The sequence below is a fragment of the Balaenoptera ricei genome, chromosome 4 (assembly GCF_028023285.1).
Source record: "Balaenoptera ricei isolate mBalRic1 chromosome 4, mBalRic1.hap2, whole genome shotgun sequence".
In the NCBI taxonomy this organism is placed as follows: domain Eukaryota; kingdom Metazoa; phylum Chordata; class Mammalia; order Artiodactyla; family Balaenopteridae; genus Balaenoptera; species Balaenoptera ricei.
The window spans coordinates 15,318,592-15,334,516 of NC_082642.1; the positions used below are offsets into that span (position 1 = coordinate 15,318,592).

The 15,925-nt window shown below is 37.4% G+C and overlaps 2 protein-coding genes across 4 annotated transcripts in view; both read left to right on the forward strand.

Annotated features, from left to right (window-relative positions):
* Nucleotides 1-9,007, forward strand: part of ATR (ATR serine/threonine kinase) — a 101,265-nt gene extending 92,258 nt beyond the window's left edge. Inside the window, exons 43-47 of the mRNA XM_059920171.1 lie at nt 1,265-1,421; nt 1,537-1,690; nt 2,912-3,063; nt 7,366-7,471; nt 8,707-9,007. Of these exons, the coding sequence (XP_059776154.1) occupies nt 1,265-1,421; nt 1,537-1,690; nt 2,912-3,063; nt 7,366-7,471; nt 8,707-8,880 (743 nt within the window). The 3' untranslated portion in view covers nt 8,881-9,007. The remainder of the gene's footprint in view (nt 1-1,264; nt 1,422-1,536; nt 1,691-2,911; nt 3,064-7,365; nt 7,472-8,706) is intronic.
* Nucleotides 9,008-10,225: 1,218 nt separating this feature from the next.
* XRN1 (5'-3' exoribonuclease 1) overlaps nt 10,226-15,925 on the forward strand; it is a 100,612-nt gene continuing 94,912 nt past the window's right edge. For all 3 annotated transcript variants that reach the window (XM_059920173.1, XM_059920175.1, XM_059920174.1), the window contains exon 1: nt 10,226-10,410. In XM_059920173.1, the coding sequence (XP_059776156.1) occupies nt 10,336-10,410 (75 nt within the window). In that variant the 5' untranslated portion in view covers nt 10,226-10,335. The remainder of the gene's footprint in view (nt 10,411-15,925) is intronic.

Below are 15,925 nucleotides of genomic sequence, written 5' to 3' on the forward strand. Positions count from 1 at the left end.
ATTGCATGCCTTTCTGTAAGTTTCTGGTGTTGCCAGCTATCTTTGACATTCCTTGGCTGTAGATGCTTCACTCCATTCTCTGCCTCTGTCATCACACAGCATTCTCCTTAAGTCTGTATGTCCCTGTTTTCTCTTATAAAAATATCAGTCATACTGTATTAAGGGCTCACCGTAATGACCTCATCCTAACCTGAATACATGGGCAAAGACCTTATTTTCAAATAAGGTCACATTCACAGGTAGCAAGGGTTATTTTTTTTGATGGATACAATCAACCCACAGCATTAAGTAATATTGATAAATTACTATATTATGGGTATTATGCTAAGTATTTTGTGTGCATCAGTTTTTTTTTTATTATTGTTAACAAGCCTAATTATCACTATTTTATGGACAGTGAAGTAACTTAATCCAAGTTACTAATGTGTTGTAGAGCTGAAGTTCAAACACACTTGAATCTGATTTCAAGGAACTTGCTATTGACTATTTTATTTAAAGATGAAATATTATATAAGTGTTAGTTATTGCTATTGGATTTTTAAAAATATATATATTTTTTCCATCCTATCATGAACATAGTTGAACTGTGCAACATTTGAGGCTAAAAATCTCTAATCTCAAACTTGTCTATGGAAATTTTAGCTGAACCTTGGGTCCAAAAAGCACCAAACCAAGGTGGGCCTAAAAGGCACTTTATAGACTGGAGTCATGTCAACCATATAATACGAACTCACAAATATATCAGAAGGAAATTTTCTTCTGCTTCCACATATGATTTGAATTGTACAGGATTAGTTTTAAAATCAGGTATGCTATGAATCTTATAGGCTAGCCTTCATACAGAGTAAATTATTTCAGAGCACCATTGTAGGTTTCTTAGTAATGATTCAGTGTGGACCCATACTGCCTGCTGATTAACAGAGAGATCACTGTAAATTTAGTGAGGGCTGTAGCATTTTTACATGCAGGGGCACTATTCGCATTGGATTTATTCTGAGTGGTATCTTCTGGTACGTGTGGTCTTACTTGGCATTGATTATCATCAACAAGAGGGCTCACTCTAGATAAGTATTAAGTGAAGATAATGTGCTTATTATTTTCGTATAATATCAGAAGAAAGTTTACCTATGCATAATTGAAATGTTTCCATTTATTCTTGCTTTTGAATAAAAGTAGATATTTCCTGTCCTATTTTCACCATAAAAAAAATTGCCCCTTTTCTCATTTGGCTTGTGTGATGAATGGAAATCACTCTACCTTGCAGGAGTTTATATGACAGGGAAGGAACTTCGCCAGTGTATGCTACCAAAATCGGCAGCTTTGTCTGAAAAACTCAAAGTATTCCGAGAATTTCTCCTGCCCAGGCATCCTCCTGTTTTTCATGAGTGGTTTCTGAGAACATTCCCTGATCCTACATCATGGTAAGTTACCAAAAATATAATACATTGTTATGGTTAGATTTTTTAAAAAAATATTTTAGATGTATGTTGCCCCATATGATACAAGGATACTTGATAGGCATTGTGTTTCCTTTAGGTACAGTAGCAGATCAGCATACTGCCGTTCCACCGCCGTTATGTCAATGGTTGGTTATATCCTGGGCCTTGGAGACCGTCATGGTGAGAACATTCTCTTTGATTCTTTGACTGGTGAATGTGTACATGTGGATTTCAACTGTCTCTTCAATAAGGTATGTGATATGACCTACTGTAGTTAATTGTATGTTTTCTCCTGATTTCCTTTCCTCAACAACTGTTCTTCCTAGACATACCTGTTAGTAGCAGCTATAGTCACACTGAGAGTTTGTTGACTGGTTTTGATCAGTGGATCCCATAGCCCTCAATAAAGCAACTTGGGTTGGAGAGAACTCAGAAGAGTGATATAGTAAAACTAGCACTGAACTTGAAGTCCAAAAGCATAGATCCAAGTTCTGACTTATTAGTTCTTGGTTATATGAACATGGGGTGTTCATATAATATATGAACAGTTCATTTTACTAAGACTCAGTTTTAGAGAGACAGAGTAGTTTAATGTGATTGTTTCCAAACCTGGCAGCAGCATCTAAGTTTTTTTTTTTTTTTTTTAATGCAGATACCTAGGAAACATCACAGGAAATTCAGATTGTGTAGGTCCAGCTGGGGTTTGGGAATAAATTGAGGTCATTCGACTCTCCTTAAGGCCCCCCTCCAATTTTCCAATGTTATGATCCTGAAAGGCAGACTAATTATTAAACCCACTTTTTCCTTCATCCTTATTCTCTATGGGTTGCCGTCTGCTATCACAGGAAACCAAGAAAGGTCACAGACCCAACTGAAAACAAATCAAAGATAAACCACTGGTATAGGGGATTCATACAAGAGAGGAATTTAGGGAAACTGATTGGAGGGATGAAAAAGCCCTAGGAAAGGCAGGTGTTACAGTATGGAAGAAAATAAATGAACTGGACTTCATTATATTACATGTTACACTTCCTGTCTCAGGGATTGTGAGCATCTAACACTTGGCTATTTCTTTTCGCGTCCTGTTTTAAACTGAAAGTCTTAAAGAAAAGAAGAAAATTATGAGAGTATTTTGTTTGTACTTTATACTATTCAAGAAGGACATTAAGGGAGTTAATATAAGGCTAAATATTGAATGCCTAAATATTGCTCTATAATGCTATTCACTTCAGTAATTCAGTGAAAGATGAATCCACCCATCCTCTAGATCTTATCCAAGGAGTTGTGTTTCAGCTCCTCAAAAGCAAAGGTAGAGAGTCATATGGCTCCTTCATGATGTAGGCCTGTAAGATAAGTTGCAAATACAAATATTTTGAGGGTATGTTTGCTCTCTCCTAAAAGCTCTAAATTTTTTGCATAAAGATTTTTAAATTCCAGCATCTTTACTTTTTAATGAAATGCATTGTTTTAAGGGAGAAACCTTTGAGGTCCCAGAAATTGTTCCATTTCGCATGACTCATAATATGGTTAATGGAATGGGTCCTATGGGAACAGAAGGTCTTTTTCGAAGAGCTTGTGAAGTTACAATGAGGCTGATGCGAGATCAGAGAGAACCTTTAATGAGGTAATCATCTATATTTTGTAAACAATTTAATAGTAACTTTGAATGTGATTATTGGTTTCTAAGTTGTTTTCTTTATATAGAGCTACTTTGTACTGGTTGAAGTAGATTTTTTTTAATAATAGCTTTTATTAAGATATATTTTACATACCATAAAATTTAGTCTTTTTTTTTTTTTTCTTAATTTATTTTTGGCTGCATTGGGTTTTCGTTGCTGCTTTCTCTAGTTGCGGCAAGCGGGGGCTACTCTTCCTTGCAGTGCGTGGGCTTCTCGTTGTAGTGACTTCTCTTTGTTGCGGAGCACAGGCTCTAGGCACATGGGCTTCAGTAGTTGTGGCATGCAGTCTCAGTAGTTGTGGCTCGCAGGCTCTAGAGCACAGCCTCAGTAGTTGTGGCGCACAGGCTTAGTTGCTCCACGGCATGTGGGATCTTCCCAGACCAGGGCTCGAACCCGTGTCCCCTGCATTGGCAGGTGGATTCTTAACCACTACGTTACCAGGGAAGTCCAAACTTCGGTCTTTTAATATATATACTACGGAGGTTTCAGTATATTCACAAGATTGTGCAACCATCACTGCTATCTAATTATGAAACATTTTCATCACCTCCAAAAGAAATTAGCAGTCACTCCCTAACTCTACTCCCCACCATCTCCTAGCAACCACGAATCTCTTTCTGTCTCTATAGATTTGCCCATTCTGGATATTTCATATATAAGTAGAATTATACAACATGTGGCCTTTAGTGTCTCTGTTCTTTCAGTAGCATGATGTTTTTAAGGTTTATCTATGCTCTAGCATGTATCAGTACTTCATTCTTTTTTACTGTCAAATAATATTCTATTATATGGATATACCACCTTTTGTTTATCCATTCATCAGTTAATGGACATTTGGGATTGTTTTGGCTATTGTGAATAGCGTGGCTGTGAACATCTGCGTACAGGTTTTATGTGGATATATGTTTTCAGTTCTCTTGATTATACCTATGAGTAGGATTCTGGATATGTTAACTCTAAGCTTAACATTTTGAGGAACTTTCAAACTGTTTTCCAAACCAGATGTAATATGTTATAGTCCCACTAGCAATGTCTTAAGTGTTCCAGTTTCTCCACATCCTTACCAAAACTTGTTATTGTCTATCTATATTATTTTATCTGTCTTGCTGGGTATGAAATTGTATTTAATTGTTGTTTTAATTTGCATTTTCCTAATGACCAGTTATGTTGAACATCTTTTCATGTTTATTGGCCACTTGCATAACTTCTTTGGACGGATGTCTATTTAAATCCTTTGACTGTTTTTTTAATTGGATTATTTGTCTTTTTTTTTTAAACATCTTTATTGGAGTATAATTGCTTTACAATGGTGTGTTAGTTTCTGCTGTGTAACAAAGTGAATCAACTATACATATACCTTTATCCCCATTTCTCCTTCCTCTGGCGTCTCCCTCCGACCCTCCCTATCCCACCCCTCTAGGTGGACACAAAGCACCGAGATGATCTCCCTGTGCCATGCAGCTGCTTTCCACTAGTTATCTATTTTACATTTGGTAGTATATATATGTCCATGCCACTCTCTCACTTCGTCCCAGCTTACCCTTCCCCCTCCCCATGTCATCAAGTCCATTCTCCACATCTGCATCTTTATTCCTGTCCTGCCCCTGGGTTCTTCAGAACATTTTTTTTTTTTTAGGTTCCATATATATGTGTTAGCATATGGTATTTGTTTTTCTCTTTCTGACTTACTTCACTCTGTATGACAGTCTCTAGGTCCATCCACCTCACTGCAAATAGCTCAATTTTGTTTCTTTTTATGCCTGAGTAATATTCCATTGTATATATGTGCCACATCTTCTCTATCCATTCATCTGTCGATGGACACTTAGGTTGCTTCCATGTCCTGGCTATTGTAAATACTGCTGCAATGAACATTATGGTACATGACTCTTTTTGAATTATGGTTTTCTCAGGGTATATGCCCAGTAGTGGGATTGCTGGGTCATATGGTAGTTCTATTTTTAGTTTTACAAGGAACCTCCATACTGTTCTCCATAGTGGCTGTATCAATTTACATTCCCACCAACAGTGCAAGAGTGTTCCCTTTCCTCCACACCCTCTCCAGCATTCATTGTTTGTAGATTTTTTGATGATGGCCATTCTGACTGGTGTGAGATGATATCTCATTGTAGTTTTGATTTGCTTTTCTCTAATGATTAATGATGTTGAGCATTCTTTCACGTGTTTGTTGGCAATCTGTATATCTTTTTTGGAGAAATGTCTATTTAGATCTTCTGCCCTTTTTTTTTTTTTTAATTAATTAATTTATTTATTTATTTATTTATGGCTGTGTTGGGTCTTCGTTTCTGTGCGAGGGCTTTCTCCAGTTGTGGTGAGCGGGGGCCACTCTTCATCGCGGTGCGCGGGCCTCTCACTGTTGCGGCCTCTCTTGTTGCGGAGCACAGGTTCCAGACGCGCAGGCTCAGTAGTTGTGGCTCACGGGCTTAGTTGCTCCGTGGCATGTCGGATCTTCCCAGACCAGGGCTCAAACCCGTGTCCCCTGCATTGGCAGGCAGATTCTCAACCACTGCGCCACCAGGGAAGCCCCTTCTGCCCATTTTTGGATTGGGTTTTTGTTTTTTTTGATATTGAGCTGCATGAGCTGCTTGTAAATTTTGGAGATTAATCCTTTGTCAGTTGCTTCTTTTGCAAATATTTTCTCCCATTCTGAGGGTTGTCTTTTCGTCTTGTTTATGGTTTCCTTTGTTGTGCAAAAGCTTTTAAGTTTCATTAGATCCCATTTGTTTATTTTTGTTTTTATTTCCATTTCTCTAGGAGGTGGGTCAAAAAGGATCTTGCTGTGATTTATGTCATAGAGTGTTCTGCCTATGTTTTCCTCTAAGAGTTTGATGGTGTCTGGCCTTACATTTAGGTCTTTAATCCATTTTGAGTTTATTTTTGTGTATGGTGTTAGGGAATGTTCTAATTTTGTTCTTTTACATGTAGCTGTCCAGTTTTCCCAGTACCACTTATTGAAGAGGCTGTCTTTTCTCCATTGTATATTCTTGCCTCCTTTATCAAAAATAAGGTGACCATATGTGCGTGGGTTTATCTCTGGGCTTTCTACCCTGTTCCATTGATCTGTATTTCTGTTTTTGCCAGCACCATTTTTGAAGAGATTATTTTTCTCTATTTAATTGTCTTGACATTTCTGTTGAAAATCAATTGACCATACATGTAAGGGTGTATTTCTAGATTCTCAGTTTTATTCCATTGATCTGTATGTCTAACCTTATGCCAATAGCACATTCTCTTGATTACTATAGCTTTGTAGTATGTTTTGAAGTCAGGAAGTGTGAATCCTCCGACTTTTTTTTTCTTTTTCAAGACTGTTTGACTGTTATGCGTCTCCTGCATTTCCATATGCATTTTAAGATCATCTTGCCAATTTCTGCAAAGGCCACCCTGGATTTTGATAGGAATGGCATTGAATCTGTAAATCAATTTAGGGAGTATTGCCATCTTAAGTCTTTTGATCCATGAACATAGGATATCTTTCCATTTATTTAAGTCTTCTTCAATTTCTGTCAACAACGTTTTGTAATTTTTAGTTTGCAAGTCTTGTATTTAACTTTTTAAAAATGTGTTCCTAAGTATTTCTAAATGGAATTTTTTTCTTAATTTCATGTTTGGATTGTTCATTGCTAGTGTATAGAAATATAACTAAATTTGTATATTGATCTTGTATCCTGCAACCTTACTGAACTCATTTATTAGTTGTCATAGTTATTTTTGCAGATACCTTAAGATTTTCTCTCTACAACAAGAGGTCATCTGTAGATAGGGATAGTTTTATTTTTTCTAATCTAATCTCAGTGCCTTTTCTTTTTCTTGCCTAATTGCCCTAGCTAGATCAATGTTAAAGAGCCATGTTGAGACATCTACATCCTTGTCCTTTTCCTAATCTTAGGGGTGAAGAAGCCAGTCTTTTACCATTAAATATGTTAGCTGTGGGAAGTAGTTTTTCAAAAGGACATTTAAAGCTCATTTATTCACTTTTTCATTTAAAAGCTGTCTACCAGGCATTATGGTAAAATACATTGGATAGTTTAGACGTAGGCAAAGGCAAATTCTCTGAAGGAGGAAGCATAGCATTTTCTGAAATGGTAGTAATGTGTTTTGTAAGAGTATTACCATTAGCTTCTTATCCTTCAGTAGTTATCCTTCACCTAACTGTTGACAGTAATAAGAGTTCTTTTTACAAAGATAACATTGTATTATTACCATAATATTTGTTTCCATTTTAGTGTCTTAAAGACTTTTCTACATGATCCTCTTGTGGAATGGAGTAAACCAGTGAAAGGGCATTCCAAAGCACCACTGAATGAAACAGGGGAAGTTCTCAACGAAAAGGTTAGTAGAAGGTGTAGCTTGATATGAACTGATATTGTATATCTCTAAATGGGAACTGATTCTAAATACTGTCAGTGACTGACCATTGAATACTCTGAAATTTAGTTCTCTATCTAGTATGACAATGCCATAAGTTTTCTTTATTGTCATTACTAATGTTAACATTCTTATCATTTGTATAATAAAAACAGAGTTCAAAGCATGCTTGTTTAACCATAAACAAATCACAGTTATGATATAGAATGGGAAAAACTTGAACACAAATTGCCTGAATTTATAGAGCAGCAAGTGTCAGCTTCAATATGTAGAACTCTTTACTAACATAGTAGTCCCTTGTCCCTTGATTTCCATGGGGGATAGGTTCCAGGACCCCCCTGTGGATACCAAAATCCTGGAATGCTCAACTCCCATATATAAGATGCTGTAGGATTTGTATATAACCTGTGTATATCATCCCATATACTTTAAGTCATCTGTAGATTTCTTATAATACCTAGTACAATGTAAATACCATGTAAATAGTTGTAAATACAGTGTAAATGCTATGTAAATAGTTGCTGGTGTATGGCAAATTGAAGTTTTCCTTTTTGGAACTTTATGGAATTTTTTTCCCCTGAATATTTTCAGTCTGTGGTTGGTTGAATCATTGGCTGCAGAGAGCTGACTATATTAGTTGAATCCTCAAATTTTCCAGATAGTTATTTTAAATAAGTTAGAATAGATTTGAGGGTTGTTTTTCTAATTACATCATTCTCACTTTTGCATTCTGATATGCTTTCTTGATTGAGAAAAATATGTAGAATTACAAGTAGCTCACTTAGAACTCCCATTTGCACATAACAATCTAAATATTAGGCATTAGAGTATTGTTGCTTTTATTAGAATACTAATATTCAAATGTTTAAGTCCTAAACACTTTTCAGAGTAGATTTTTTTATATTATTATTTTTCTAGACTTCTAACATGGAAGAGATTCCCTGGTATTTCACAGAGTCCTGAAAAATGTCCAAACAGTTGATGTTAGATCAAAATTGCAAGCCTCGAGATCAGTATCTCAAGTTACTGTATTTGTTTCATTTCTTCTCTCTTTTGTCTGCATTTGCTCTTACAAAAGGGGTAATAATCAGTAAAATGGCATTAATATTTGTTAGATAAAAGAAAGGCAGTAATTCCAAATTATAAACATCTACATGTCATTGGGTCCTTAGTCCTTATGATTTTCAATTTCTTTTTAGGCCAAAACCCATGTTCTTGACATCGAGCAGAGACTACAAGGTGTAATCAAGACCCGAAATAGAGTGACAGGACTGCCATTATCTATTGAAGGACATGTGCATTACCTTATACAAGAAGCAACTGATGAAAACTTGCTATGCCAGATGTACCTTGGTTGGACCCCATATATGTGAAATGGAGTTACTTCAAAGAATATGTTAATAATCTAAAATCAATGCACTTGGATCATTAATCTGTGTTTGTATCTATTCAATTCCAAATTACAACATATGTTTATGTTCTCACAGTAACTGGTATTTCTCCCTGATTGTTAATAATATTTAAAATAATATATGTTGTTAAGAAATAAACTGCTTTCTTAATATATACTGTGTATTATAACTGGAGAAATGGAATATCTTATGTTCTTATGCTCTTAAAAAGATGTATTTGCAAGAAACAGGCCAGCCTAATTTCATTTTACAACTTTCATTGATTTTAAGTACTAACATAAGGATTCATTTGAACAAAAAATCATATTGAATAAATACTGTAGACAAAGCACGGTTCCCCTTACCTCTGGGAACTGTCTAGTAAGAGAGATGTAAACATAAATAGCACATCATTAAGTTCACTTAGTAATACTCTCTTTTTTTGTATTTGTTGAAAATGTGATAGGGAAAAAAAAATTAGCCAATTAACATGAATATGAAAACTGTATAAACATTCTGTAATTTTAAAGATGCTGCCATACTAAAAGTGTACCAGAACGCAGAATCCAGTGGTTGGGGGAAACAGCATTACTTAAAATTTCATGAGGTTTTAAAATCTAAAAAATTTTAACGTTAAATTTGGGAGTACATTTTATTGCAGAAGATTTAAAATAATTCATCGTAATTTCAGAGCAAAGAGGTTATTAAATACAAATAAACGAAAACATAATCTTTTTGTAATAGATAATTTCACTTAGGTTTACCTTACAAAATTCTGCCTTTTTGTACAGTTGAAGTGTGATGGAGGAAAATATAATAACCCAAGAGGTATAAATGTGAAAACTAAACGTATACTTTCCTATCGAAGGCCTAATGTTAAGAGTTAAGGAGGAAGCTGGGTGGAGGGGAGTTAGGAAATCATTTTACGCAAATAATTTGGAAAAGAACGTTTTTAAAAGAAACTTTTGTATCCTGAAAGAAAAAATTTCCGCTCACAAAACAAACTAAACCAAATAAATCATCAGACCTTTTCAAATCTGTGTTGAAAAACAGAGATTAGTAATCCCAGAAGACGGAAGCAGCCAGGACTCTTCCAGTCGTCTCGTGAGGTTTTCATCCCCTTCCAAATCCACTTACAGCGCTCAGGTCTGTCAACTGGCATTTTCAGAACTGGATTTCACACACGCATTCAGAAACGCCTGGGCACTCTTCAATGTAACCGGGCAGCTCCGCGGCGGCGAGTTCGGGCCGGGGCTAGAGCCCCGCCCCGGAGATGCGGTCTCGAAGCCGGCCGCTCTAGGCCCGGCGTCCGCTCTCTATGGTTAGGTGGGCGGTGTGTTGTCATCTGCGGAGCGACGGCCGGAGGCGGCGGCGTAGGCCCCGGCGGGGCGTTTGGTTTCGGTTTTGCCCTGACTTGAGTTAGCACTGACGGTCGAAATGGGAGTCCCCAAGTTTTACCGATGGATCTCGGAGCGGTATCCCTGCCTCAGCGAAGTGGTGAAGGAGCATCAGGTGGGTGAGCAAGGGGGCAGAGGCCCAGAAGGCGGAGGACCCGGGGCTCGGCGGCCCTCTCTCCACCCTGGGACCGGGGCTCTCCGCCGCCTCCTTCTGCTCGTCGTCAGCTGGCTGAGTGGCGAAGGGAGGGTAGCAGAACGTTTGAGGACACCCTGGTGATCTGAGTGGGGGCGAAGACGCAAGTCGCTCTCCTGTGGGCAGAGCGGCGGGGATGCGGCGGTTCTGACAGCTCCTGCCCGGGCCGGGCCTGCCGCGACTCCGCAATCAAGTTCGGGGGAGGAGCGCTTTCGGGAGTGCTTCCCTCTCCTCCCCAGGGAGCTGCAGGTTTCGTTTTTCTGCTTGGAGGTGGGATGGTTGTCCTCCTAGGACCTAGCCCCAATCCCCACCCATAGCAACAGGCCCACATACAAACAATAATACCGGCCTCCGCAGTTGAATCCCCTTGTTTACTTTACCTTATCTAGAGCTGCATCCCGCCCTACCCCCAACGCCTAGACTTTTTGACGTGGCTGATGGTTCATATTTATGATACAGTTCGTTACTCTTTTTCTATTACCCCAAGGACCGTACCAATCCCCCGTTCCAAAAGAATAAAAATACATTTGGACGGGGCCAGGGCAGTTATTTGGAAGCTTCATTGTGTGACTGTGTGTGTGTGTGTGTGTGTGTGTGTGTGTATGTGAAAGAGAGACGGGGGAGAGAGGGAGGAAGGAGATGAGGGAGGAAGGAGACGTGGGGTGAACGGAGAGAGAAACAGATTGTTAGAGCACTAATACTAGGGATAGTAATGTTCGGTATATAATGACCCCAGGGCAGCGTTTATGTGCAGACTTGAAAAATGTAGTTCAGGTATTGGAACTGCGGAAAAAAATAGTAAGCAGTCATCTATTAGGTAAACTAGATTTTGGGTCTAGTGTTTGTCACATTTAATGGTTTTGGTAGCTCTTTTGCCCATTTTATATTTTACAGAAAAAAGTCATTTTTGTCTCCGAATGGAGGCATGGGTACAAATCCCACTTCTGACACACACACACACACAAAGTCATTTTTGAAGTTTGTACAGCTAATTGAGTTAGTTGAGATGGATAGCATTGTATTAACATGGAGGGAAATAATACAGTGAACACCATCATGCTGTCTATTTTTATTTTTTGGCTTTTTTTTTTTTTTTTTTTTTTTTGGCTGTGTTGGGTCTTCGTTTCTGTGCGAGGGCTTTCTCCAGTTGTGGCAAGCGGGGGCCACTCTTCATCGCGGTGCGCGGGCCTCTCACTATCGTGGCCTCTCTTGTTGCGGAGCGCAGGCTCAGTAGTTGTGGCTCACGGGCCCAGTTGCTCCGCGGCATGTGGGATCCTCCCAGACCAGGGCTCGAACCCGTGTTCCCCGCATTGGCAGGCAGACTCTGAACCACTGTGCCACCAGGGAAGCCCCATGCTGTGTACTAAATTATGGTTTATTATTTTTAAAAAGTACTGTAAGCATGAAGATGGGGTTAAACTTCTGGAAAGGATTCTTTGTTGTTGGATTCCAGTCAGGTTTGGTATATGAGGAAAAGCTTACCAAAAATTCCAGAATGGTGGTTTGTCTTTAATATATTTGAAGCATGGGTTGAATTAGATTTAGGGAAACATTTCTTTCCAGAGAAGAGGATAAAAATGGTGACAACTAGCTTAGGCTTTTCCTGGATCCTTCACTCAAACATGTGAGTACCTGCCATGCATCAGGCACTTTATCTCTAAATTGAAAAATTCAGACTAACTTGACAATGCACAATCTGTTCAGTAATATGTTTACTCTGTACTCTTTGGCACAGAATTTGGTTTGGTGTAAGGATCTTGGATTTTCTCCATCTTGAGGAATTTTGTTACTGAACAAAAATAATGGCTTTAAGGCAGTTTTATGACATGAACACTAACAATAGGTTTAAAACTTGGTTCATCAAAGTGATGTCTTTCAAAAAGCAATCACCAGCTACTCTCTCAAGCAGTACTTAAAAGATGGTAGTGCCTAAGTCACAGCGGTTCAAAAGCTAGTCCTTGGGGGAAGGGACTGGATGGAGGGGTGGGTTCTGGGAAGATGGTGACAGTGGTGACATAGCATAGTTTTTGGTTTCTCTGAATCCTCATTTAAAAACAGAAAGAGAAACTAGATAGCTAAATTTAAAATCCACAGAACAGTTACAACAAAACCATGTGACATGGTATCCCCATGAACCCCAAGATACAATTTGGTGGGGACAGACTACCAATAGCCTCTAGACCCAGTTGGTATTGGCATGTCTGCAAGAGGAAGAAGGAGAAATGGGGCAACATCTGATGAACCTGAGAGCAGAACTCCAGAATATTCACTAAGCCTCTACAGGCCTATTAGATAGCAGTAGCTTCAACTGGGGGGTTTTAAAGGGCAGGAGTAGTCTAACTCCTGTGAACCCTCAAAACTGACTTGCCAAGGTACCATTCTAAGGCAGAGCCCACCCTAAGGAGAAACTGCTGGGAGTGAGATAAAATTTTATCAGGAAAGGGACAAGAGAGATAAGAGAAGAAGGTCAAGATAAAAGTGGGGGAGGGTTACAGAATCAAGAAATCTTAGAAAACAAACCAGGCAAACCATCATATTTTTTAACACTACCCCAAAGTAGCAGAAGAGGGAGCTTTGTAAAGTTAAAGCTTTCCTGAACTCCTCCTCATTCCAAAAGTTCAGGAGAATTAAATTTACATAAAAATGAACGATAGAAAAGTGTCAAGGTCAAATAGTATACAAAGTTATTATGGGGGAAAAGGGGAACAAAATAATATTCGTACAGACAATAAAAGCTTGCAGTAAAAGCATGCACACATAACAGACCAAAACTATGACCTACTATTTCAGAATGAGCTAAAAGGCACTAAGAAAATAAGACATGAAAGAAAAACATATATCAATTACAAAAACTCAGGAATAAGGTGACAGAACCTAAAGAAAATTAGACATAAATGGCAAAATCATGTCAGAAGTGAAGCCTAAAGTAGTAGCAAGGCAAAAGCAAATGATGCCATAAGAAAAAAATAGAAGGTGGAAATAAGAGAAAATTTTAAAAGATAAAAAGGTTCAAGAGAAAGTAATAAGATAGTCAAAGAAGACAAATAATAGGGATTCTTGAAAAAGGAAATCAAAGCAATATAACAGAACAAATACTAAAACTATAATTAAAGAAACCTTCCCTGAAATTTAAAAAAAAAACATTGAAGCCATGTTGAAAGAATACACCATGTACCCAAGAATATTGACTCAGATGACCAACATCAAGACATGTTCTAGTTAAATTCATGGACTTTAAAGAAAGAGAGAAAAAAGCTTTCATCACCTACAAGAAAGGAACATATGACTTATAAGGGAAAGAAAATCAGGTTCCCATCATAGTTTTTCACAGTAGTGCTTTATGCCAGAAGAAAATGGAGTAACATAAAGATACTCAACTGACTTTTAAGTATAAACGATAAGCTGGTGAAATGATCAGTGTAGGAGAAGTCAGGCAATATTGTTCCTTTGAGCACTTTCTTGAGGAATCTGCTAGAGAATGAGCTTCAGACAATCAAAAGGACTGGGGAAATATCTACATAAATACCAGTGGTGAACATTAAATATAATTTCCTGTAGAACAAAAACAAAATATGAGTGAAGAGGGAGAAAGTTTAGTATATGATGGCTATGTGTTCTGACAATGTTTAGATAGCACAACTATAAAATAAATGGGAGTAAGAGAGAATGGGGAAAAGTTATGCAAAAAAAATTATATTACTATTAATCATATTAGTGGTAATATTAATATTGTTTTTCTGAAACTCGTGTGTGTGATATGATAAATACCTAATTATAGAGTATTTTAATTCTGTCATCTCTTATAACCAAGATTCTTGATGTGTAAGAAAGCAGTTACCGATGTAATAGAGAAAGTGTTAAGTAAAAGCTCTATAGTCTAGAATTTGAATTGAAAGTATCAGTATAATCTTATGAAACACACACGCCCGTGCGCGCGCACACACACACACACACACACGTGTGTAAATTTCCTAGCTCTTTCTGATCACAGAAAAGGCCTAGAAACACTGACCAATCCAGTAGCAGTTGCATTCATAGTGCCTAAATTATGGTTTTGAAATACCATTATTCATCAAAACAAATCAGGATTTTATGGAGAAATGACTGATTCTAGGTCAGAGGAAGTATTCTAGATGAGCCTGAAAACTTTTGTCATATCATATAGCAGAACCGCTACTAAAGACTACTAGGAACATCTCAAAGGATTGAAGAGATAACTGGAAGAGGCTTGGAATCACCCCAAATGGGACAATTTGATCTTCAGTAATGATAATAATGATAATCCGGTGGATTAAAACCCATCAAATATGCTTAAATCCTTGAGTTTACAATGGTACTTTAAAAAAAGGGTCCACTTCCAAAGGTGATAGACACAGTTCCCAATTTTGAAAACCTTTGCTGTACCACTGGGTAACCAAGAGGCAGAATGATCCCCTTTATAAAAGTATTACAATTAATAAAAAAAGAAGTGATAGAATATCACCATTTTGCAACCTCAAATAAGTTAATAGAAATAGGCATTAAGCACTAATGGCTGGTAATATTAGAAAAAAGAAAGAAAGGTGACACAAACAAATAGTAGAGCTTAACTCTATTCCTATTTTAGAGAATTCTTGACATGGATAGTGTATACAAGACTTATATTGGTGTTTGAATGTGTACACACCTAGAACTATTTTTGATGCCTAGTTCAAGTGGTCCAGTAGTTTGGTAGAAGTATATTATGACTATAAAATTATAGTTATTTCATAAATCTGTATTGAATATAAAACTTATGTACCATAGGATCGAAAAATACGGAGATATATAATATTTTGTGCAGTCTTATCTTACTGTTAGCATATTTCTTGTTCAGTGAAGGCTTGGGAGTGAGGAAGGAGTTAAGTAAATAAGTAAATAGGGAGAAAGAAAGGAAGGAAGGGAGAGGGAGGAGGGAAGAAACCAAGCAAAACATTATTTTTTAAAAAAACACTTTCCTTCAAGTTGAGGACAATAGACTAGACCAGAATGTGGAAATTACAGAAAGATTATAAAATACAAAACAAACAAACAAAAAACAAAGCCTAATACAGAAAATCCAAAGGGAAGTTGCACATCTACTGTATGCTTACGCAATGTCCTAGGTTACTGGAGGTAGATGGGGGAAAAGAATTAAACCCTCTGACCAATAACACTTACCATTCTAAGAAACCACAAATTGCCCATACACTACAGTCCTGTTTCTATGCAGATACACATGTAGATAAATATTTTCAATAAGTGGGATAATAATTTACCTGCTGTTTTATAAACTACTTTTGTCACTTGACCATATGTATTGTGTACATTATCCCATGCCAAATATGAATCTATATCATAATTTGTAATTGCTTTGTAGTATTCCCTTGTGTAGATGTACCATTATCAATTTTCTTTATTATTAGGCATTGTTTTCATT